Raw genomic sequence first — 27,022 nt, forward strand, 5'->3', positions numbered from 1 at the left:
CTCTTGACCTGCAATCCGATATTTGCCAATACTTGTAAGTCTGCCGCGATACGATTTGATTTGATTCAGGGCCCTGCGTTCGATATTCCGATATTATGTGCCTGTTTTACACAATCAATTAAAAATGTTTTGCCCTCAAATGCAACCAAAATATAATTTGAATATTTTATTGAGCTCTCTGAAAAGTGCAAATTTTGTATCCACTTTGGGACATCCACAACAAAATAAGGTACTTCAGATGATTAAAAAAATTATACAGATAATAATATTAAAAATAATGTCACACACAAGTGATCATCAATCATTTGATTACAGCTTATTTTTCAGTTTAATCCAATTCAAAGTACTTAAATACCCATTACATGCGACCCATGTAAAATTTAAATGGGTCGCATGCGCAGCGATATCGATGGAAGCCACAATTAATCACGCATGTGAGACGCACTGCATTTGTCACGAGAGCTCATATTTTAAGGAGTGCCCAGTTGACGTGCTCACACTGATCCTGTCACTGGAGCTTGCGTTTCACGGGAAGCCCTGTTGACGCGTACGCAGGCCGCACGGTTAGCAGAGCACAGTTTGGCTTCACAGACCCTGTGCACATCCTTGTCCCATATGAAAAGCGTATTTAGCGCTCATAAAGTCAAATGAATGTCATAAGGTTGCTTCATTGCCTGACAGAAATGCTTATGGATATGACATAAGAGTATTAAATAAAGGTACATCTTAAAAAAATGTCTATATCGATATTTACGTGTTGTATCGATAACATTGGATCGTTGGTTATTGGATCAATGCATTGATCCAGATCGATTGATCTTTACACCCCTATTCCATACAGTAATGCCCTCCTCCCTTCAGAATACCCACTTCAAGGGCTCTGTCCTTCGAAGCGAGTAGGGCAAAGGGATGCTCACTTTTGATGGGAATTCACCCGTTTTTACAAAATTTTCTGTCAACAAACACTAACAAGCTTAATGCACTGATTCAACAAAATCAAACAACTGTTAAAAGTTGGTGCTTGTTGGCATTTGTTGGAGCAGTCTTAAACTAGATGGAGTGTATGAGTTTGTGTTTAAATGTTGTGGCAAACTTTTTAGTTGTCTTTTGAAAAGTACATAGCAATTAGTTGGTGTGTATGTATGTGTGCTTTAAAAAGGAGCCGCTATTGTTATTTACAGAGGATATGGGACATTGTTGTCTCCTTAAGCTCCTGCATCTACTATAAATCCAAGCTGCTTGGACCCTGCGGAGTGGTGACTGGGTCGAGAGCCACCATTGGCACATTGATGGATCCCTTTAGACATTCAAATCAATACGGCTTTATCTTCAGGTAACCTGTGCAGACACCAGTGTTAGTTCACCTGGGGTCCTGAAGGACTGATCGGTGTGCCGTTCATCAAAGCTCACTATCAGCTATAGCATGCTAGACAGCCACAATCAGCAGTGAAGCCAGAAACCTCTCATTTTCTATGTCAGCTACAGATTACTGATCTATAGCTGACTCTCTCCCACGGCTGAAGTGTTGTATGTCATCTTTATCAAACATGATCTATGTCTTTGAAATGTAGCAGCTTTAGTTTATTTCATTTGTCATTCAAGAGCAAAACATACAAGAACAGCACAACAGGGATGTACAGATATATCACTATAAATGCAAATTACATTTGATGAGTACTGTATAAAAATTGCCCTATTTAACTAAGGAATTACAGCTGTATCCAGTCCTGTCCAACTTTGGGACATCACATACGTACCTGTACGCAAGTTTACGGATACTGTTTGCAAGGGCTGCTGAGGCATTTAATAGGGTTAATTAGTGCAAATGGCTGATTAGATTTCCTATTGATTGCAACAGTGTAGACTGCCTTTCAGGTAAATGAAATCCTTTAACTGTGTGGCCTGCTGCAGATACTGATAATGCTGTTAGCGGTCATTAAAGTCCTTTTGTAATTAGCTTATAACAAAGTAATTAATACAATGACAGTGTAATGTAATTAAGTTATATGCTTGCTCAATATTTTGTCTGTGTTATCTTAAATGCCTGATATCTCAATTTCAGAGTTTATTAGATGGATTTTTCACCTGTTTTGAAATCCACGATATCGATGATAATCTTTTGAGTAATTTTCGATATTGTGTCGCTGAAATCGCAAGTAGTTCGTCTTTCTCAGACTGCATGAAGTTGCTGATGTATCTGCCTTGCTAATTATTAGGCTACACGCTGATCACAGCGGTCAATTGATTCCACCCGGCCTGCAAGACATCACGATGACGGTTGCGCCATCTCATCATCTCTAGTGAGCAGTGCGACAAAACAACAGCACTGAACATGCTTAATGTATGCCCTGTCCTGCTCCACACGTTACCTGTTTTCCCCGCATGTGAGTAGACATGAGGCGCCGCATAAGTTAACATGGTACCAAATTGCCTTAAGACCATAATATTTTTTCCTTCTAAATTTAGCTTTATTAATCAGCATGTTACGAGCCTTTAATAATAAACAAAATAGATTTCTGTTCTAATTTTGTGAAAATGAATCAGATGTCATCATCTCTGGCATGGATGACAAGGAAAAACAATAAAATTACTTGTTGGTAGCCTAGTCTTTCTCACTCCATTCAGACTTTTAAATTTTCTAAATTTTTTCACAGGGAATACCCATGAACCCAACTACAGTATCATTCCTCAGTCACAAGGGCTTCTATGCCCCCGTACTTGGGTATTTGAATGCAAAGAAATATAAAAAATATATCATTTGAAATGTAAAAATATTCAAACAAATACTGGACTGCTGTCATAATGCTTCAAAATGAACAGATGGATCTTTTAACATTCATATCCAACTGCTCTTGATTGATAAACTCTATAAAATATTGTCATATTTTGGTAGATTGTCATATCCCTCAGACCCCGCTGCTTTGGCTGACTCTGGGCTCACAATGCAGTTTAGACTATTAGACTATTTTGACTGTTTAGGATTTAACTTTTTTTATTTTCTTCTGCCAACTTGGATATTCAAAAAAATTTGCAATATGCAAATATGAATGTATATAGTGATAAATATCAATATCGAACGATATGAAAAAGAATATCGTGATAACATTTTTGGCCATATCACCCAGCTCTACACCCCAGTGCAATTCACGAGTTTGCAGGTACATATTGTCCTGCAGCACATTAAGGTAAACGTATTTGGCGTGCTGTCCGAAGTGGAGGGGCTCGAACGCAGGACTGGGCTTGAGCTCTGAGACTGTCGGACTAAATCGGGAAATGGAAAGATAATCGAAATAACTGGTAAAGGCAATATGCAATATATAGGTGGAAATGGGGAGGTGGAGGGAAGTATGCCAGAAGAATTGTCGTCGGAGCGAGGGAGGCAGGCGCTTATTTATCCTTGAAATATGATTGGCAGGCCTAGATGAACAAGCTCCTTCCAAACTTACACTGGGAAATAAATATAGTGGCAGATACTATTTGCACCCATATTTAAATACTAACATACAGTATTTGGGCATCACTGCAGCATGTTTGTGATTATTTAGAGTCCCACAGACACCCTACAACAACCCCTAGCCCTAAACCTAACCTTAACCTTCCCTTAGAAAAAATAACCTTGGTTTTACTACAGGAACCACAGTATCACCATGGTATTTTGTAATAAAATTATAGTAACCACAAAATGAACCATGGTTACTATATTACCACCATATTACTGTAGTAACACCATGGTTTATTGCATTAAAACTATGGTTTCTGTCAAAAGTTGTGGTTACTACAATATTGCTATATACAGTGATGCAACACAACACAAGCGACACTGAGCCATGGGAATGAGTACGATGGACAGACCCCACCTCCAGATCAAACCCTTCTCTGTACTTCCTGACATTCACCGTGACCAAATCACTGTGATGAAATCAACCTTTATATTAATTAGGGCCCAAGCACTGAAAATGCGGAGGCCCTATTGTTCGTCTAAGGATTCTTCTTCTTTTCAAGGTTTTCGGTACTTTTGGGGTACTTAACATGCGTGAAAACTCTTGAAAATTTCCACACACATCAGAATTGCCGGCCATTAGGGCTGGGCAAAGTTGTGGGGGGGGGGGGGCTCTGTAGTACCACCAAAATATGGGCATGTTCGGGGGGCTCTGTAGCACATCCCTTTTGAGCTACCATCACCAAAATTTGTACACATATAGATCTTATCAAGCCGGTACACTTTCATGCTGACAGTCATAAGTTCCACCCAACAGGAAGTCGGCCATTTTAGATTGTTTGAAAAATGCATGCTCTGGAATTTGAAATACTCCTCCTAGGGATTTCATGTTTCAGGTACCAAATGTGGGTGACATCATGCCAAGACATTGATGATGCTAAAGTACAAACGGATTTGCCATGGCAATGCGATAAAAGTAACAAAAAATGGGAAATATCTTGGTCTCATATCTACTGCATGCATTGTGTGATTTACATCGAAATTGAGCCATATGAGTTTTGGTTGAAGATTCAGAGTCTTGTGTGCAATGTATTGGGCACTCGGCTTTCATTTTGCCCCAGGCGATGGGGTGGTCATCAACGTTGAGAATATACACATAAAGAGTTGGTCCTAACTAGCATCATGATCACCAGACAGATTCTTTTAAGGGGTTGGAGGTTGGCTGGAGTGCCCTCATTTCAGGAGTGGTGCTAGGAGATGGGGAGGGTGGAGGCCTTTGAAAAAGGGTCTTTTAGAAGACTAGGAAAATTGAATTTGTTTATGGAGAAATGGGGCAGATACCTGACGTAATTATTATTATTATTATTATTATTATTTTATTTTTTAATCTTTTTTTTTGTGTGTGTGTCTATAATCATGTGTATATACTCATATGTGACCACAGGGATGTTGGTTGGGGATTGGGAGGGGAAGGGGTGGTTGTGGGGTTGAAATGTTGATTCCATATATGTATGTTTTGCTGTTGAAAATATGTTTTGTAGGAATCAATAAAAAAAATTTAATTACAAAAAATTAAGGCATATGTTTGGCCTTGCGGGCTGATTACATTGATGTGGCTATTGTGGGTCACAGTCGTAGCACCACCAACTGGCGGAAGAAAGTGTGGCACTTTTAACAGACTTTGAAATGTCCCTCTTATGTTTGCCTGAATTGTTTAAAAAAAAAATTTGAATAATGTCAAGACAGTGCAGATTTAAAATTCTTAAGGGGAAGTTGGCCATTTTGGATTGAATGTGCATTTTTTGAAAATTGCAGGCCCTGAACTTTTGAATACTGCTCCTAGGGGATTCACGTGACTGGCACCAAACTTAGGCAATATTATGACATTGAAGATGCTAAATGGCGAATGGATTTTTGATCTATTGAAAGGTGTTGCCATGGCAATGCAATAAATTAGGTGCACAAATGTGAAACAGGAAGTTCCTTATATCTTCTGTGTGCATTGTATGATTTCGATTAAAATTCAGCTGTATGTTTGGTAATGGGGGCTGATCACATTTATGCGGCTATTATGGGTCACGGCCATAGCGCAACCAGCTGGCACTAGGAAGTAAAGCAATTTTATCAGACTTTGAAATAGCCCTCTTGTGTTTACATGAATTGCTTCAAAATTCTTTGGAATAATTTCAAGACACTGCTGATGTAAAATTGTAAAGGGATATTTGATAACTTAAATACTGTTGCCATGGCAGTTTATTGTGTAAAACAAAGCAGTTTTTAAAGTGAAATTAAAAAGCTATAGAAGTTTCATTTTATTTTAATGAAAATGTACTGCACAAACCTTTTGTTTTTTTATATAAATAAAAAAATAATAAAAATATCAACTGAAATGTAAAAATGATAGAAATTGAAAGCCATATGTTTAATCCAGTTCTGATCTTTGTTAATTAAAATACATATTTTCATATGGACAGATTAGAACATTTAACCTCTTATGTAGTGAGTGAATTAATTACCACTAGACCACCCAGTCAGACTCCTTTTACTGGAGCTGATTGATGTACTTTTCCACTGACTTACAATATCTCATGACCGACAATAGCATACACAGAGATGAAGTTATCAAATTTATTATGTTAAATATTTATTTTAGATAATAATCTTTTACTAGCACTCATTGTTGCTGTGCAACTTCAAACGCTATGTATCCTGAGCATGCCGTTGTTATTTTGCTAGCCATCTTAAACTGATCTTTAACTTTATATGTTGTTCTTTTGATAAACTGTTAACACAGTTAACTGATGAACACAGATACACTGCCATTCAAAAGTTTGGGGTCACTTGACTGAAAAGTTTCTCATGATCTTATATACCTTTTGATCTGAAGGTGAATGCTTAAATGTTTGAAATTAATTTTGTAGACAGAAATATAATTGTGCCAACATATGAATTTGTTTCATTACAAAACTAAAATTTTATATATTAAAAAAAAAGTTTTTGAAATGGATGACTTGGAACGAATAATAAAGAAAAGCAGCCAATAAGTGCCCAGCATAGATGGGAACTCCTTCAGTACTCTTTAAAAAGCATCCCAGGGTGATACCTCAAGAAGTTGGTTGAGAAAATGCCAAGAGTACATTTCTGCAAATTCTAGGCAAAGGGTGGCTACTTTATAAAATATAACATAGTTTCATAGTTTTTATTTATTTTGGATTTTTTTTTTTTTTTTTTTTGTCACAACATAATTTCCATAGTTCCATTTCTGTTATTCCATAGTTTTGATGACTTTACAATTATATTAAATGAGGTAAAAAAAATAATAAAAAATGAGTAAGTGACCCCAAACTTTTGAACAGCAGTGTACACATACAGACTATACATAATAGACTGAGCATGTGCAAGAAGTTAATGAAAGAGGGATCACTTCTAGACACGACAATTTTGTGATCTTGCATATTCAACCAATCTCCGCATTATTTGCAGTAGCTTGCCATTTTTTATAATTTCCACAAATTTTCCGCAAAAAATTAGCTTTCCTTCATGTTTGACAGCGGCAAAAGAAATGCTTGAAAAGCCTGAAGCAGTCGCAACATATCCAAATGCACAGCTGCCATTTGTATCATCTCCATAGTAACAGTGTAAACAATCAAAATCCTTCTAAATTTTCACGGGACCGCAGACAGCACACATACATCACAGATAGCGTTTAACAAAGGATCCCTAACATTCACTTAAAATCCCCATTAGTTGTGTAATAAAATGTGATTAGAATTTGAAGTGCTAATAATACAGTAGGCTACGAATCTAAAAATGGCAATATATGCTGAACACTTGTATGCTGAAAGTAAATGTTTTTACTGATATAAAAAGGTCACTTATATAGATATATGCAATATACTGTATATGTCAATATGACAAAAATGTCAATTTTCATATACAGTATGTAACATGTTTTTTTTACAATTGTGGAATTTAAATGTGTACATAAATTCTCAAATTTTTGAACACTAATTGTATTTGTTTGTATATGGCCAGATTTAAATATCAGACAATGTAATAATTGCAACAGGTCTAATTATTGAATCCTCATTTGTGTTTTTAGTTTACAGATTTATTGTATGTCTATTTTAACCTTAGATACATTTTCTTGCATTACCTAACTGCACCATAATTTGATGACCAACCTTTCGTCGTGGCAACATAACTGATTACGTTGTGACAACTGGAAAATTGAAATTCCTGGATTCGTAGTCACAACGTAACTTTGGATCTGTGCCAGTCTGTCATAACGATGTTGTGGCAACGTCAAGGAACAGTAGTCGTTTGTTGGTTACCAGTTGTTAATTTTAGTTTTTAATGATTATTCTATGGGCGGACATGCAGTAGTCTAACCTAATTTATGTCCTTATTTTTCCAACATAATTTAAAGGCTATTTAAACAGTTGTGCGTATGAATAACGAATGCAGACTAAAAGTAAATGTACTTCATTTATTTTGAAAGAGAGCAAAGAAACAAATGCAACAATAAAAGAAACTGAGACCTATTGCCACATAATTGCAACGAAATTTCAAGGCTAAATGACTTCTGTGTTTATATTAAACTCTACTTAGACCAACTTAACACCTAATGCATGAATTACATTTGTTAATTTAATTTAAAGCAATTTTAAGGATATATAAAAATGGTAAATGATTTATTACAATATAATCTTCAGATCTACATATTTTTTTCAATAAATAATTATATTAATTTATAGCAAAAATATAAAATTAATCAGTTAGCAATAAAATTAAAAACGAATATGTGTGTGTGTGTGTGTGTGTGTGTGTGTGTGTGTGGCAGACCTCTGCCTTTCCTGTGAAGGAGGATTTGGAAGCCGGGTGAACAATCCACGTAGGACTTTAATGCTACACTTTTCAGTGTACATCAAAACATAAACATGATTTTCAGCACAATAAACAAATACATTCAATAACACTCAACAGCCTTGCTTTTCAGCAGTCACTGTGTCACAGACACGCACACAGCTCCATGCGTCTCTCTCTCTCCCCGTCTGCCGCTGTCATTTCTCTTTAAATACTCCCGCCGCTCTTCCCTGGAATGCGGGACCAGTGTCGCGCACAGGTGGAACTCGTTTACCACTTATCTTTCTGGCCTCGCTCTGCCTTGATGCCGCTCGGCCACACCCTGCTCGCCACAATATATATATATATATATATATATATATATATATATATATATATATATATATATATATACACACACTACCATTCAAAAGTTTAGGGTCACTTAGGGTCATTCTTTATTTTGAATTTTTTTCACATTTTAGAATAGTAAAATAGTAAAGTCATCACAACTATGGAATAACATAAATGGAACTATGGAAATTATGTTGTGACTAAAAAACTATCAGCTAATCAAAACTATGTTATATTTTAGCACCTTCAAAGTGGCCACACTTTGCTGAGATTTTGCAAAAATGTACTCTTGGCATTTTCTTAACCAACTTCTTGAGGTATCACCCTGGGATGCTTTTTAAACAGTATTGAAGGAGTTCCCATTTATATGCTGGGCACTTAGTGACTGCTTGTCTTAATTATTCGGTCCAAGTCATCCATTTCAAAAACTTTTTTTTTTAAATAAAATTTTAGTTTTATATATATATTTTATATATATAACATATATTAATATGTTGGCACAATTATATTTTTGTCTACAAAACTAATTTCAAACATTTAAGCATATGCCTTCAGATCAAAAGGTTTTTAAGATCTTGAGAAACTTTTCAGGCAAGTGACCCCAAACTTTTGAACGGTAGTGTGTGTGTGTGTGTGTGTGTATATATATATATATATATATATATATATATATGATAGATAGATAGATAGATAGATTCACATTTATATTATATTATATATAAATTTATTTTAACAAATAGCATTAAACATATTTACATACATAAAGTTTATCCTGTATAATACACTTCTGTTAAAAACATTTGGCATAATGTTAGCGGACATTTCAGGTGATTAAAGCGGCCAAATAATCACAGATGCAAAAATATAAACAGAACTTCAACTAGAAGTAATAATGTTACTTAATCTATCTGATGTGGTTGTTGCATTTTCATCAGTGGACCCTCACAATGAAATGCTGTTTTTTCTTCAGTCATTGGATCGGATCATAAGCAGAGAACATGAAACATAAGTACTGTCGCTCACATGTCGCATGTTTTAAAAATGCACTCTTTTAACATTTTAAATATCTTTTAATTATGTTTTCACTGTAATGTTCTAATTGCAAAATAGACTGCAGAAGATGAAAGTTGAGATTTTAAGCTTTAATTTGATACCAAATTTGTGAACATTGATGAAGTTTTTGTTATAAAACAAAGCATTTGTTTTATAGCCACACTTAAATGGCCCACCTGTTGGTCAGTGACAGTTAACAGGTTTAAAATGGATGTGTAAGACGGCCTCTTTAGCACCCCCATTTTCACCTACAGTCACCAAAATTGGTTAACATCAAGCTGGACAACTTTCAGAATTATAATTATTAGCTCCACCCAACAGGAAGTTGGCCATTTTGGATTTTTTTAATATTGCAGTCTCTGAACTTTTAAATACTCCTCCTAGGGGATTCATGAGACTGTCACCACATTTAGACAACATTAAAATCAAATCACAAATCACTTTTTATTGTCACACAACCATATACACAAGTGCAATAGTGTGTGAAATTCTTGGGTGCAGTTCTGAGCAACATAGAAATCATGACACTGATGAGACATATACCAATCTACAATAAACATCAAATTTACACAACACAATTTTAAATCTAATATACACATAATTACACACAACACAATATACAAATAATAACATACAGTGTACATTATACAGTACATACAATATAGAATACACATTATACAATAAAAAAAATAGGATATATATAGTATATATAAAATGTACAGTAGGTTGTGTTGTACTGTACTGGCATTCAGGCTGTCGGTTGATAGTCAGTTGCCAGTGTGTTGTTAAGAGAATATAATTTATGACAGTCCAGTGTGAGATAATAAGATTAATAAAGTGCTGTGCTGATGTATATTGATTGTGAGAGATCAAGAGTTCAAAAGTGTGATTGCTTGGGGGAAGAAGTTGTCATGAAGTCGGCTGGTGCGGGTTCTGATGCTGTGATACTGCCTGCCTGATGGTAGCAGTGAGAGCAGCCCATGGCTCGGGTGGCTGGAGTCTCTGATGATCCTCCAAGCTTTTTTCACACACCGCCTGGTATATATGTCCTGGAGGGAGGGAAGCTCACCTCCGATGATGTGTCAGGCAGTTCGCACCACCCTTTGCAGTGCTTTGCGGTTGTGGGCGGTGCTATTGCCGTACCAGGCAGAGAGTCAGGATGCTCTCTACAGTGCTGGTGTAGAACCATGTGAGGATGTGGCGGTTCATTCCAAACTTCCTCAGCCATCTCAGGAAGAAGAGGCGCTGCTGAATCTTCTTCACAACGGCCTCAGTGTGGACGGACCATGTGAGTTCCTCAGTGATGTGGACACCCAGGAACTTGAAGCTGCTGACTCTCTCCACTGGTGCGCCATTGATGGTGATGGGGCTGTGTTCTCTTTCTCTTCTCCTGAAGTCCACCACAAGCTCTTTGTCTTACTGACGTTGAGGGAGAGGTTGTGCTCCTGACACTAGCATGTCAGAGTGTGCACCTCCTCTCTGTAGGCTGTTTCATCATTGTCAGTGATCAGACCTACCACCGTCGTATCATCAGCAAACTTAATGATGGCATTGGAGCTACGTGTTGCCACACAGTCATGTGTGTACAGGGAATACAGGAGTGGGCTAAGAACACAGCCCTGCGGGGCTCCAGTGTTGAGGGTCAGTGATGAGATGTCACTACCCATTCTAACCACCTGGCGTCTGCTTGACAGGAAGTCCAGGATCCAGCTGCACAGCGAGTTGTTTAAGCCCAGAGCCTGGAGTTTCACATAAAGCTTGGAGGGCACTAATGCTGAGCTGTAGTCTACAAAAAGCATTCTCACATAAGTGTTCCTTTTTTACAGGTGGGAGAGAGCAGTGTGTATTGTAGATGGAATGGCATCATCAGTGGAGCGGTTGTTGCGGTAAGCAAACTGCAGTGGGTCCTGTGATGGAGGCAGCACAGAGCAGATGTAATCTCTGATTAGTCTCTCAAAGCATTTGCTGATGATAGGGGTCAGAGCAACAGGATGCTTGTCATTTAAGCAAGTGATTTTGGATTGCTTTGGTACAGGCACAATGGTGGACGTTTTAAAGCATGTGGGGACAACAGACAAAGAGAGGGAAAGGTTGAAAATGTCCGTAAAAACACCAGCCAGTTGGTTCGCACACGCTCTGATGATGCGGCCCGGAATGCCGTCTGGACCTGCGGCTTTACGGATATTCACCCGTCGGAAGGATCGGGTTACATCCGCTACAGAGACGGAGAGTGAACTAACCTCTGTAGGTTCGGATGTGAGAGCTCTCTCCGCGAGGGCGGTGTTATTTCCCTCGAAACGAGCATAAAAAGTATTTAGCTCATTCGGGAGAGAGGCAGCAGTGTTCACGGCGGAGTTTTTATTCCCTTTAAAGTCCGTGATGATATTAATTCCCTGCCACATGCTTCTAGAGTTGGTGGTGTTAAACTGTCCTTCAATCTTGTTCCTGTACTGGCGTTTTGCTGCTCTGATTGTTTTTCAGAGGGCATAACTGGCTTGTTTATGCTCCTCCACTTTCCCGGAATGAAAAGTGGAGGTCTGCGCATTAAGTGCCACGCGAACATCGCTATTAATCCAAGGTTTCTGGTTCGGGTAGACATCCTCTACGCACTTTCTGATGAAACACGTAACGCTATCAGTGTAAACCACGATGTCATCATCAGAGGCGGACCGGAACATCTCCCAGTCCGCGTGATCAAAACAGTCTTGTAGCATAGAGTCTGATTGGTCTGACCAACATTGGATCGTTCTGAGGGTGGGTGCTTCCTGTTTCAGTTTCTGCCTGTAAGCGGGCAGAAGCAGAATGGAAGAGTGGTCCGATTTGCCAAATGGTGGGCGGGGGAGGGATTTTTAGCCATCCCGGAAGGGAGAGTAGCAATGGTCCAAAACCCGGTCCCCTCGTGTGTTAAAACTGACGTGTTTGTGGTGTTTTGGTGCAATTGATTTAAAATTGTCTTTGTTAAAGTCCCCGGTCACAATGAACGCAGCCTCAGGGTGTGCGGTTTCCTGCTTGCTTATAATCCCGTACAGTTCCTTGAGTGCCCGGTCTGTGTTGGCTTGTGGGGGGATGTACACAGCTGTGATAATGACCGCTGTAAATTCCCTCGGTAGCCAGAATGGTCGACACAGAAGCATGAGAAATTCCAGATCAGGAGAGCAGAAAGACTTGATAGAATGTACTTTCCTCTGATCACACCAGGATTTGTTGATCATAAAACATACACCACCACCACTGCTTTTACCTGAGAGGTCTTTCGCTCTGTCCGCTCGGTGCACGGAGAACCCCGCGGGTTCGATGGCTGAGTCTGGAATCTCCGCAGACATCCAAGTTTCTGTAAGGCAGATAATGCAGCAGTCCCTCATCTCTCGTTGGAAAGAGATCCATGCTCTCAGCTCGCAGAATTTGTTGTCCAGAGACTGAACATTTGCCAGTAGAATACTGGGTAGCGGGGGTCGATTTGCGTGACGTCTTACTCTGATGAGAACGCCGGCTCTGTTTCCCCTTTTCCTTCTGCGTTTTTGCGGCCGGGCAGCTGAGACAAAGGGCTCCACAGCGGGTCGGCATTGAGGAATTTGAAGTCCGGTTTATGGTGTGTAATTGCAGAACCAACGTCCAAAAGTGTTTGTCTGTCATAGACAATAAGGCAGACAACATCCAAGACAAAAAACATAAGACTTGTAAACAAAACAAACAAAAAACTACAATGTTGTTTCGGAGCTCGCAACGCAGCAGTCATACTTGGCACCATCTTGAGTCCAACTTATGCCAAGACATTGAAGATGCTAAATTGCAAACAGATTTTGAAATATCGAATGGTGTTGCAGGCATTAAATTAATGGCTAAAAATTGGAAACAAGAAGTGTCTCATATCTTCTGTGTGCAGTGTGTGATTTAGATCAAAATTGAGAGGTATGTTGGGGGCTAATCACATGGATTTGACTATTTTGGGTAACGGACATAGCGCCACCACCTGGAAGCAGGAAGGGTGGCTCTTACAACAGACTTTAAAATAATTATCTTATATTTACCCAAATTGCTTCAAAATTGTTTAGAATAATGTCAAATGCCAAATGCATGTGTCCACCTTGCATTGTTTTCCGAAAGCCAACAGGTGGAAATGGACCCATGATGGTAGGGCCCGTCATCTCTGCTTGCAGCTATATTTTTTTATTTATTATATGGAAATATTAAGAGTGAAAACAGGAAATCGGATTGTAAAAAAATGTGGGACAAAAGGCGGAATGGAACCGCAGTCGCTAGGACAACAGTACACATTCACACCATCTTTACATCCCACGCCACAGCAGCGACACCTGTTGTCTTGTTTGTCGTATATTTCTGTTGTTCCACTAGACTATTGGGGTGCAAATAGCTGCACTGTGTGACAGATGGATTTCAGAACTAATAAATAGTTAATGGAACATAAGCAAAATTCTGCATTATTCCATGTCTCTGTTAACATTGCCTCACAAAACAAAAACAAAAAACGTTGAAAGCCACATACAATATATTTAATGCTTTACTAAGGTTGTCATATACATTCAAAGTGCATTTTTTTGTTCTAATCCGTTAAGTGAATAAACTTCCTAAACTTTAGTTTTCCATCATAATTGTTTATGAAACATCTAGGCAATGGCCTAACCTGAGGTCAAAGATTATCTGTTCTGAGAACCAGAGAGGTGACCATACCAGTGGATATCCCCCCCCCCCCCCGTGGGCCATTGACCCCTGCACCAGGAAGATGTTACAGTGTAGAAGATCAATGAGCACTCAAAGAGAGCAGTCAACACCTGCTGATACAAACACTGTCTGATAAGCTCAGCTCAAGAGTTCCATCAATGGAGCTGCAAAGAGATATTGAACTGTAAAGGAGCTCAGATAGTGCTGGGATTTCATTCAACACTACATTGATGCTGTACATTGTGATGCAATATGGCATTTTTCCAACTGAAAGGGGGATGTTACTGACACAACTCAGTCAAATAAAGGGCTTCAAGGAACTTATGTGTTTCTAGAATCATCTAACAAAGAAAAAGAAGAAGAAAGAGAAAGATAGAAAGTGATTGGAGAGAAGGAAGGCTGTTTTTAACCTTTAAGCTTTTCTGATCCCCAACAGGCCAAGATTGAGAAAAAGGTAAGAACAGAGAGAACAAAACAAAGCAGGATTATGTGATGAAGTCATATGTCCTGCTGAGTGTAACTACAGGGTTTAATAACATACAAACATGCACAGCAGTGGATGGTCCTTGGTGAAATAGGGTGGACCTCTATTATACTGGGTGCCTACTCTCTAATTTAACAATTATTATAATATATTATGCTGTGCATGTCATATGTGAAACGTGATTTTTAAAGCCTTTACATCGTCAACTTGATGTAATGTACTAGATTTCTACTGCTTTCAGGTGTAAGTATCCCTGCTCTTTTGGACAGGCCCGTATTGGCCATCTGTGTTGCAATCTGCCATTTTATTATTATTTTATTTTATTGCCTGCTCGATGCAGAGTCCGCTTATTTTTATTGTCATAAAATGCAGTTGCGGGTTGCGCTTTCTTTGAGTACAAAGAACACAACATTAGTCGCACATCTCTTCACACCAAGGGGTTTGCTGAAAGTGTGTATGTGTGTCATGGGTGATGTTCCAGTACTAATAACCAGCTGTGTTGGACATCGGCAGCCTCCTGTCGTATTGAATGGAAAAAACGATCACCATTGTCAAAACTGATCACTCGGATACATTGACTGAGACAGCAGGTCATATAGTGCACTGACTCACTCCCAAAACACATTGCAGGCTAGACGGTTTCCTCCATGCTGAAAAACAGCACTTCTAGAATACGGGATGCAGGACTAGAGGTCTCCAGGGTCGGCCACTATGTAATGTGATGCTGCCTGAAGTCGACAGCCCTAATTGTAAACATCTGAGAGGGAATGTGATCTGTCACAAGGCAACATGGGCTAGATGGCAATGTTGGCTTAAACGACATCTGTTAGAATCAAAGCGTTGTCAATCACAGGACACAGTGGAGGGTTATTTTACATATGCTGCGGATGTTAGTTGCTAGTATGCCATATGATGAAGTGGCCTTCAAGGGAAAAAAAATAATAATTTATTTAATTATTTTTATTTACTCACCCTCATGATATCCCAGGTGTATATGACTTTCTTTCTTCTCCAGAACACATTTGAAGAAAATTAGAATAATATCTTAGCTCAGTAGGTCCTTAAAATGCAAGTGGATGGTGATCCGAAGCTCCAAAATCACAGACAGTCAGAATAAATGTCATCCATACGACACCAGCTGTTACGTTAATGTCTTCTATAGTGACATGATCCTTTTTGGTACGAAAAAGATAAATATTTATGTACTTTTTAACTCTAAATCATGCTTCCGTTCTGCAGCAGTATGCGCGTGACGTAATTGCATTGGCATTTGAAACTCGTGAGAACTGACGCACATGCATACAGCCGGAAGAGCAGCACTGTTTACAACTGAGTAGGAGGAATGCTGTACAGAAGCTGGGTTGGTTTTGGTTTAGATCTGTATTTATCAGTTTTTTTACTCACAATGGAGTGTTTGAGTGATTATCCTGGATGTCTGAACCGAGTGGAGAACGTGAGATTACTTCTGTATCATGGCAACGAGAATACGTCACACGAGGGACTACTTGAACTTTACCCTCTAGTGAAGCTTATCGGAAGCGATGATTTAGAGTTAAAAAGTACTTAAATATTGCGGGGGCCTGGGTAGATCAGCGAGTAAAGATGCTGACTACCACCCCTGGAGTCGTGAGTTCGAATCTAGGGCATGCTGAGTGACTCCAGGCAGGTCTCCTAAGAAACCAAATTGGCCCTGTTGCTAGGATGGGTAAAGTCATGTTGGAGTAACCTCCTCGTGGTCGCTATAATGTGGTTCTCGCTCTCAGTGGGGTATGTGGTGAGTTGTGTGTGGATGCCGCGGAGAATAGCGTGAAGCCTCCACACGCGCTACGTCTCTGCGGTAACGCACTCAACAAGCCATGTGATAAGATGCATGGATTGACAGTCTCAGATGCGGAGGCAACTGAGATTTGTCCTCCGCCACCCGAATTGAGGCGAGTCATTACGCCACCACGAGGATTTAGAACACATTAGGAATTGGGCATTCCAAATTGGGGAGAAAAAAAAAGTACTTAAATATTTATATCTTTTCATACCAAAAGCGTTCATGTCGCTTTAGAAGACATTAATTTAACCCAGTGGTTTTTAAACACGCCCCCCTATGTGACATAATTTGAAAGTGGAGACAAACTCAATATATGTGTAATTTGCTTAATTTGCTCGATGCAACTTCGATGCATTGCATAATTTTAAAGTTTTGTTAATACATTCAGCAGGCTTATGCGTCATGAATGTGAGACCAAACCTTGTGTTTCTTGAATTCAAACAAATGGAGGGCTATATCTGGGGCCTATAAAATGAAAATGCGAAGACAGCAACTAATAATTAAAGTGATATTGTTCATATATTTCAAAAATAAGTGAAAAGACCAATAATATTTCTACTTTACAGCACTGATTTTGAGTTGGATGCAGATGTAAATTTACTTGTATCAACAACAAAAAGGTTATCTATAACATCTATAAAAAGTAAAGCAGTTATTTTTTTCTTACATTCAAACAAAAATATTTTAGCCTATTTTTTAGGATTTACACATTTCAATTTCATCGTAAAAAAATAGTGTATTTTGCATTTGCCCTTTTGAAAATGTTAATTTATTAATTAATTATTTATTTTTATAGTTTTAACAGTGGTATTTGTAACAAGGATCATAGTAAACACATGGAAGCATGGAACTTCTTCACCATGGTTAGATGTAATATGATTTCTATAAAACATACTATGGCATTTTTGAAATTATAAACAGTAGACCTACTCTAAACACATTTAAAAACAATAAATACAAAATATAAATATTTTTAAGTTGTAACAAAAATATATTATATTCCCTCACTCCCCTAATGTAGCCTATGACAAATTTAATATAGCTGAAGTAGTGATATGATATTTATTATCAATCTGTTTCTCCCTAAAGTACAGTTAGTGTTATTCAAGGGTGGTGATGTAGAATTCTGTGCCGAATTCAAATGGTTTCCGCTTCTCGCGCCTTGCTTCTCACTGATTCTTGCAAAGCTGCAGGTTTAAGAGCTCGAGCTTTAAGAGCTTTGTGCTCGCGCTGCTCTGTCCATTGAGCCGTATCCATCTACAGAGGTGCATTAGCGGAGGTTGTGCCTCCGCCTGTGTATTTGACGCTGCTAAACCAGATACTTCAGATGCATCGCTAGTCTTAAAAATCAGGTGAACTGCGGTACAAATGCGTACCAACCCGTATAATTAGGAACCAACTGAAATACTCCAAGTCTAGATAAACGTTCAAATGCAAAGAGGAACTTAATGATAGATTTGATTATTATGAGTGATAAATGCCTCCCTCTCTACTTATTTGCTCTCAGCGCCCCATGGCATCCTTTGAACGCCCCCTAGGGGGGCGGTAACACCCCCGTTGAGAACCCCTGATTTAACCGCTGGACTCGTATCAATTATGTTTATAATTACTGTGATTTTTGGAGCTTCAAAAATCGGATCACCATCCACTCGTATTTTAAGGACCTACTGAGCTAAGATATTTTTCTATTTTTCTTCAAATGTGTTCTGGTGAAGAAAGAAAGTCATACATCGGGATATCATGAGGGTGAGTAAATAATGAGAGAATTTTCATTTTTGGGTAAACTATCCCTTTAATAAAATTCAAATGAATCATCAGATTATTCCATACACTTTGGATTTGGAGCTTCTTGCCATTTATGTAGATTATTTTATTAGGAACTGTGTTGTTATAGTGGACTTTTAATAACTTTTGATAGCACTGCATGGGGCCCCACTCATAACCAATCTGTAATTAAGGAAAACTTGCATTTATGAGCTCATGTAATTTAAACACTAAATTCACAAAACAAGTCTCAAAATTACAAGAGAACTTCTAAGAGAAAGCAGCAAGATATCAATGGGAATGTAGGGTACTCTAAACAGCTCCTGTTGTGGTTATATGAAAGCAAGCATTGAAAAAGTCTTGGCTTTGTGTTTATTAATTAACAAAGGTACTTGACAAAGGAGATACAAGTAAATGGATTATAATAGCATTAACCTGTGAACCTGCACCCTTTATGATCACAAACCCCAGAAATGGCATACCCAAATGGAAGGGTTTGCTGCTCATGAACCCTTTGGGTTACAGGAATAATTGTGGATGCTTTTGAAAGAAGGCCCTTGGGAGTTGTTCTTCAAAAGTCAGAATTAAAGTTTTCCCAAGCCATTCCATGTTGACTCCAAGCCATGTTGACTGCATGGATTTGTGCAATACTACAAATCTATTGCAAATCTAATGCAAACCTTAAAAACATTACTGTACTCTGTGAATTTCTACAGTATATTTTAATAAATAAAAAAATAAAAAAAGCGCAATGATCAAATTTCAGGTTTTCGGTTTGAAACTTACAATATTCTTATGTTCTCCCACTTTTTATTCTATAAATAAACTTATAAAACTGGCAGAGCATGTCACACAGTGTAATTAACTCTCGTTAATTAACCGTGACTCTCTTTCTTGCCCAGGAGAGTGATAGTCTGTGGTGGGACGCATTTGCTACAGAGTTCTTTGAAGAGGACGCTACATTGACCCTCTCCTTCTGCCTGGAAGATGGACCAAAAAGATACAGTAAGATTTTAAGTTTAAGTTTTAAATCTTTTTTTTTTTTTGAGCCAGCGTCATCTTGTCTGCAAACTTAGCTTGTACTGGTGCCAGTGAAAAACAAATCATAAAGTACGTGATTATGATACTGTGATGTGGAGTCTGATAGTACAGGTGGTCCTGATCCTAAAAAAATCTTTGGGGAGACTAAATCTCCAGTTCCAATTTGATTGATTGGCTGGTGGCTATAAAACTTCCTGGAGACAATCACAAGCTTTTATTTGTCTTCTGGGAAGCTAAGCTGCATTTACCATATACCTAGCAGATGCAATGGGCTCTTTCTAAAGAAGAAATAGTCACTTGAGAAAATGTTTGAGACTCATGACGTTGAATCATAGAACAATATTTGAGTTTTGTTGAATGGTATAGCAGTTGAAATGTATGGCACTAGTGTGAGGTGGTTAGTCTCAAGTAAATGAGATATTGAGATATAGAGGTATGAACATGAAATATCAGTATTTATTGTACTATTCTGAAATGGATGTAAATTCTGAACACAAAGTTTATACCCATTTCCCCACCAGTTCCTTCTTTGTTGTACAATCATTCACTGAAGCTGCTACACCATTTTTTAATGGGGTGCTGCTTTATTCCACGTCAGTCTATTGTTGTGGTATCAAGGATTTCAGATTTACCACCCCTAAATGTCATGTAAATCCAAAAACTGTGGCTGGTAACCTAATATTATGTCCTGACCAGACAAGTCACAATGAAGCTACAAGTGACGAAAAGTATTTTGTTCATGTAAATCATGTTTTGTCGTAACCAGCCATGACCATGACAAGAAACGCGTGACAGGACATTTTGTGAATTGCCTGGTTTTTGTTTCTGTGATGTTGCATCATATTGATTGCACTGTGAATTTGGTGACAGGAGGCTGAAAGTTCTAAAGCTGGAATCAGCCTGTGCTTACCGAAATTTAAACCACTGCCCCCAGTGGCCAAAGCTGGGAGTGTTGTTGAACGGATGTGGAAGTGTGAGCTTCAGTTTCCAGGTGATATGTCCACAGAGTGACACCAAAAACTGTTGCGTTTTTAGTTGTAAATGATGTAAGAGAGTCAACAGGAATGCGTATTTTATTAACCAACACCCTAACCCAAACCCCAACACTAAACCTAACCGTCATTGGAGTAAAAATAAATCCTTTTAGATGGACAATCCAACCTCTGAATCATGCTCATCATTGATTATGTGAACATGATTGTTCCTGGTTTCCATGGGACCAGAACCCGTGTCTCTGAGGCTGCTTGCAGAACTCGCTATCAGTAGCGCCATAGGAAAAAGCAAACATTTGAACTGATGCAAAAATGTCTGAAGGGAGATGGCACTTCTCAGTAACATGGAAGAATGGGGTCAATGTCAGGGTACGGGAACATTTAATAGCAATATGTCAAGTTTCTTGTGATCATGTTAGGCGCTTTTAGTAGCCACGACCGCAGTGAAATTTCATTGGTCCAAAATCTCACTCCACATAGCTGTATATTATCTAAAAATCTAATTTGTTCTTTTTGGATGTTATTGAGCCAATCTGATTTTGGGGGGGATTTATAAATAGTAAACTGGCTTGCGAGGTTAGTATTTGTGAATTATGTCTGCAGAGTTGCCAGAATTTGCCAAAACATATTGAAAAGCATGAAAGTGAGAGAGTAATAGTTTGCCACAAGTTCACTAATGTAGTTTTGGCTGCATAATAGGGCTTTGCTAGCCTGCCCATTTTTGTCTTTTTTCTCATTTTCTCTTCTGTAAGGATCACATACTTTCCCTATCTCTCTTTCTTTCCCCTGTTCTCTATCTCTCTCTCTCTCTCTCTCTCTCTCTCTCTCTATCTCTCTCTCGCTCTGCCTCTCTGATGATTTGAGCTGTGTTGTCTGTCCTTATTGAGTTCTCTGCTTTTGGTTAGTCATGCAGAACACTCTGCCTGTTACAAAGAATGAGTGAGTCAAACTCAGGCTGTTCAATGAAGCCCCCTCCCAACTCTTGTCTTTGTAGTTCTGATAGATTCAGAAATATATACTTTTATTATGCAAAATAAATGTGCCATTTGACTATGGGCAGCATTACAACAGACTCAGCTTTTGCCTCTTTTCAAAATATTAAGGTTTTCTTAAAGGGATAGTTCACACAAAAATGAAAATTATCTCATTATTTACTTATTTCTCAGGTGTGTATGACTTTCTTTCTTCACCAGAACACATTTGATGAAAAATAGAAAAATATCTCAGCTCAGTAGGTTTTTAAAATGCAAGTGGATGGTGATATGATTTTTAAAGCTCCAAAAATCACAGACAGTGAGCATAAATGTCATTGATAAGACTAAATTAATGTCTTCTAAAGTGATACGATCGCTTTTGGTGCAAAAAAAGATCAATATTTAAGTACTTTTTAACTCAAAATCATCGCTTCCGGAAAGCTTCATGAGAGAGTGGAGTTCAAGCGGTCTCTCACGTAACATATTCGCATTGCCATGATACAGAGATAATCTCATATTCTCCACTCGGATGAGACATCCAGGATAAGCATACAAACGCACCATTGTGAGTTAAAAAACAGATAAATACAGATCTAAACCAAAACCAACAAAGCTTCTGTACAGCGTTCCTCCTCCTCACTTTTAAACAGTGCTGCACTTCCGCCTGTTTCAAATGCCAATGTGATTACATCACACGCGCATACAGCTGCAGAATAGAAGAATGATTTAGAGTTAAAAAAGTACTTAAATATTTATCTTTTTCACACTGAAAGCGATCATGTCGCTTTAGAAGACATTAACCACTGGTGTCATATGGATGATGTTTATGCTGACTGTCTGATTTTTGGAGCTTCAAAAATCGGATCACCACCCATTTGCATTTTAAGGACCTATTAAGCTGAGATATTTTTCTAAATTTCTTCAAATGTGTTCTGGTGAAGAAAGAAAGTCATACACACCTGGGATATAATGAGAGTGAGTAAATAATGAGAGAATTTTCATTTTTAGGTGAACTATTCCCTTTAATATTGTTTACTTTGTATAGTTTTAATTGATCGATGATGTTACTCAGGGCACAGAGTAGGGCTAAGCAATTAATCATATTTTATTTTCAATTACGATTTTGGCTTCCAATGATTATGAAAACAAGATAATCGAGATAAAACAATTATTGTGCTGCATTCCATTTATATCTTTAAAGCATCCTTTATTAAAGTTCAAATAATAAGGAAGTGGGTTATGAAAATAAACTCTGAAACTGGCATTTCTCTGTGTGGTCAGTACCAAGTCTATGAGTTGCGTGAAGTGACCAGGGAAGAGATTGAATCTTCTCCTGGCTGATGCACACTCTGACGTGGGGATGCTCATCATTCGCGTGCGTTTGCTGCAGCTAGATTATAACATGATGGCTCGCGACGTAGTGAATCATAATATATGTGTCACGTTCACTGTGTGTATCTTATCATGAAGAAAATCAGTGATACGCAGCTCTATTAAGAAGAGAAAGTTTGGTTTTTGTGTGTTAAAGATGGATCAACGTGAACATAGAGGTAAGAGAGTGTAGTCTTAGCCCATTATACGCTGGAACAAAATCTTTTGATTAAAAAAAAAAGTTTTGATTAGTCTTTTTTGGCTTGTTTTCCAAAATATTATCTAAAACTCCTTTAAAACAATGTACATTTACTTTAGGAGCTATACTACAGAAGACATTTTTTTTATCGGAGAATACAACATTTAATCAGGTCTTGGCATTAACGCTTGTCAAGTGGATTTTTGAAGGGCAAGTGAAAGAGAATTTTACTTGCCCGACCGGACAAGCAGACTGATTAAAATGTCAATAAGGAAAAATAAGCAGCTATATTTGTGATAGCCTAGTCCTGTGTCACTTATTAGAAAGTTCATATTCTTATTCTGCTGTTGAAAATAATCCAGAGTGCGTAATTTTATAATTTGCTATCAATCTAGTAACAGCTGCACCCTGTTTCATTTACAGGCGGCTTATGTATGTGTGCTGAACGTGCATGTGTGTTCCGAAAATGCTCACGCTAATGCGCACCTGAACTGTCAAATACATTTCAAAATTCTGCCAAAATGCCCATCTTGGTGAGGTATTCATGTACACAGAGAGTGATGTCTGAAGTGAACGTAAACAGCGGAGAAAAAAGCGGATTTGTATTAAAATGTCGACTTGTAAGTATAAATGTAAGCTAATAAATAGACCTGCTGTTGTCTAGTGTGTCATTATAATAATCAAACAACCATAACAAGAAAACGAGAACACCACTCACTGCTCTTGATTGCATAATTTTAGTAGCTTTAAAAAGTTTTACTGGATTATAATCATACAGTGAAGACCAGTAGTAGTTTTATGTTGTATTTCATTCTGAATGTTTACATGAATACTTGATAGCCAACTGCTGTTAAAAACTTTTAAAGCTGTTAAAATAGCACTGAATTTTCTTAATTTGTATTTTTTTGTTTTATAATTTTTAATCTATTTCTATTCATTGCTGTATTTTATTTAATACTGGTTTACTGGTCTTTAATAATTGCTTAAGAACTTGAAACCATTCTTCCATAATTAACATATTAGTTAGTGTTATTATTTGTTGTGGTTTTGAAGCTGGTTTTGAGAATCGTCAAATTTCACTACCGACTACTGAAATTTTGTGATAATGTATAGCCTTTATTGAACATGGTAGATCTTGCTGCAATAACATGATGAAAAAGTAGATCTCATTCCATAAAAGTGTGAGCATCCATGATGTTAATGATGGCGATGGAGGCTTTTTTTTATTTGAGTACCATACGTGACATAAAATAATGATCATATGGCAACAGCCTCCTCCCCTACCAGTGCAGTTTACATTTCAAGTTCAAGGAAATCCACTGTTAAAAAGATTTTTTTTTTAAAAAGTTCAATAAATGCATGATGTTTCCAAAGTCAGCGAGTAATCGTGTTAAATAATCGTGATCTCATTATTGACAAAAAATAATCATGATTAGGATTTTTGCCATGATCGAGCAGCCCTAGCACAGAGTAGCATTCAACAGTAAAATTTGTAATTTTAAAGACTTCTACTGAAGAATGCATTTGCCCCAGTGTCTAAAAGTCAATGTAGTTTCAAAGACCTTTTTTTGTATGCTAATTCAGTACATAATATTTTGTAATCCTCAGAGATGGCTTATAAATGTGGAAAGACCAAAAGCTTCACTTGCATTAGAAGCCCATAGGGAACCAATCCTGCATATCGATTGAAGGGGGAGTTCAGTCCGTCTCTTGTGACAGCTCATCTTTAGTCTTCAGAAATGACTCCTCTTAGGTTCAGCCACAAACATACACCCTCACTCCATCACTGTCACTCACACGCACACAAAAACGCTGCATAGGCTACTATGTTTGCACAGATAAAGGATCATTAAGGATTTTCCAGCACCACATCACTATGCTTGTTTTATTCTTGGCTTAAATCACTGTTCAAGTTCCAAAGAGTAAATCATTCCTCTGCTTTACATCTCAAGATGTGAGATCAAAGCTAATATAATCCACTTTTTTGTTCAACTTGTGATGCTTTATGTGAGCAGAAAAGTCCTGCTTTAATATATCACCTGTATATGAATTATTTATTAAAAATTAGGACGTAACCCTCACATCCAATATGGCATTTGTATTACACGGCTCCTCTGAATACTTTATTCTAATTGGTCAATTGTGACATTCTGTTATAAAAATATTTTTCTAATACGCTAGAATATTAATCGTAGAATATAATACGACTAAATGCTAAACTGTACAATTCTGCCCCATACAGAATGTGTTGTTCTTCTACGAACCTTTAATGTCTCAATTTTACCTTTCAAAATGTACAACCTGCATATTTTATGCCATACCACAATTTCCCACAATAAACATTTCTTTGTTGTCAGACCAGTCCATTGCAATTGTAGCTAAAATATTTTGTTACACAAAATGCATTATTCTGCACTGTAAATGAAACATGGCATTTATGAACAGAAATACAAATAAATAGTTAGAAGACATATAGTCACAAGAGTGAAACTATGGCTTTGGCATACATAGGACATTTATTAAATGTATCAAATGCCCGGTCACATCACATGTTCATCGCACAGTTGTTTTAAATCAAGAAAGTCTCCTGTTGGGGGCCTGGGTAGCTCAGCAAGTAAAGACGGTGACTACCACACCTGGAGTCGCAATTTGGAATCCAGGGCATGCTGAGTGACTCCAGTCAGGCTTCCTAAGCAACCAATTGGTCCGGTTGCTAGGGTGGGTAGGGTCACGTTGGGTTAACCTCCTCATGGTTGCTATAATGTGGTTCTCGCTCTTGGTGGGGCACGTGGTGGGTTGTGCGTGGATGCCGTGGAGAATAGTGTGAAGCCTCCACACATGCTAGGTCTCCACGGCAACGTGCTCAACAAGCCACGTGATAAAATGCGTGGATTGACGATCTCAGACGTGGAGGCAACTGAGATTCGTCCTCTGCCACCCAGATTGAGGCGAGTCACTACGCCACACAATTGGGAATTGGGCATTCCAAATTGGGAAGAAAAGGGGAAAAAAAAGAAAAAAAAAGAAAGTTTTGGTTGATAAACCTTACATGACAAGTTGAATAAAGGAAGTTGAAGGATTAACAAGATTAAGATGATGTTTGATTGGCTTTAGTTTTGTCTTGGTTTACGTACATGCCATCATTCAGTGATGACAAATAAAAAATAAATATCATTTAAAAAATACTTTCAGAAAACTCTCCTCGCCATAATTAAATGTCTTCAGTACAATAAAAAAGAAAAAAAATATCCTCATATTATTTTTATTACATTTATAAAATATTCTTTACAGTACATGCCAAACAAAAAACAAGATGCACTGAAGTGAGACAAGGACTTTACACTTATATTCACAAACATGTACAATATAAACTCTGGGTGTTATTTCACCGCAGTACCATTGTGAATGGATGGATAATGGATGGATTTTTGAAATGCATTAGTTTAAATGGATTCACTCTCTCTTCTCTCTTTCACACTGTCTGTTTCTTTTCTCAGACTTGCTCACTTACACTCTCTGTGCCTCCCTTTTCTCTTTTTCTTGTTCTCGCTCTCCTGGACTGAAGCTTATGGTCTGTCTTGTTCTTCTAGCACTCTTTCATTTATTCCTCTCTGTTCTTTAGACAAGTGGTTATTTGTTACTCCATTCTCTCCTTGTCTGGATAGGTTTAGTTAGATTTTCAGATCACTGAAATATACAACATGTTTGCATTATTAAATTTATGTGTCAAAACGAATGCTGTTAGGGTCTGGTTGTCTAAATCATTTAAAGTTTATTTTTTAATTAAAAAAAAAGAGAACATTTGAATGGTATAAAAGGATGTGACACGCTGTGGCTCTGTTACCAAACCTAGTGAGTTGATTCAGAACTCTACATAGAGTAGTGTGTTTCATGCTAATAGCACTGCTTACAAAAAGCTCACAGGAGACTCGACTCACAATTCATTTAATTAGAGTATGTTGTTAGCCTGTTGCTAAGGTCATGATGTGATACTCTAAAAATAA

At 37.9% G+C, this 27,022-nt stretch overlaps 1 protein-coding gene across 3 annotated transcripts in view; it reads left to right on the plus strand.

Moving 5' to 3' along the window:
• LOC127418330 (LIM domain-binding protein 2) overlaps positions 1-27,022 on the plus strand; it is a 120,623-nt gene that overhangs the window by 21,684 nt on the left and 71,917 nt on the right. For all 3 annotated transcript variants that reach the window (XM_051658902.1, XM_051658903.1, XM_051658904.1), the window contains exon 2: positions 19,344-19,446. In XM_051658902.1, the coding sequence (XP_051514862.1) occupies positions 19,344-19,446 (103 nt within the window). The remainder of the gene's footprint in view (positions 1-19,343; positions 19,447-27,022) is intronic.

The sequence above is a fragment of the Myxocyprinus asiaticus genome, chromosome 27 (assembly GCF_019703515.2).
Source record: "Myxocyprinus asiaticus isolate MX2 ecotype Aquarium Trade chromosome 27, UBuf_Myxa_2, whole genome shotgun sequence".
In the NCBI taxonomy this organism is placed as follows: Eukaryota; Metazoa; Chordata; class Actinopteri; order Cypriniformes; family Catostomidae; genus Myxocyprinus; species Myxocyprinus asiaticus.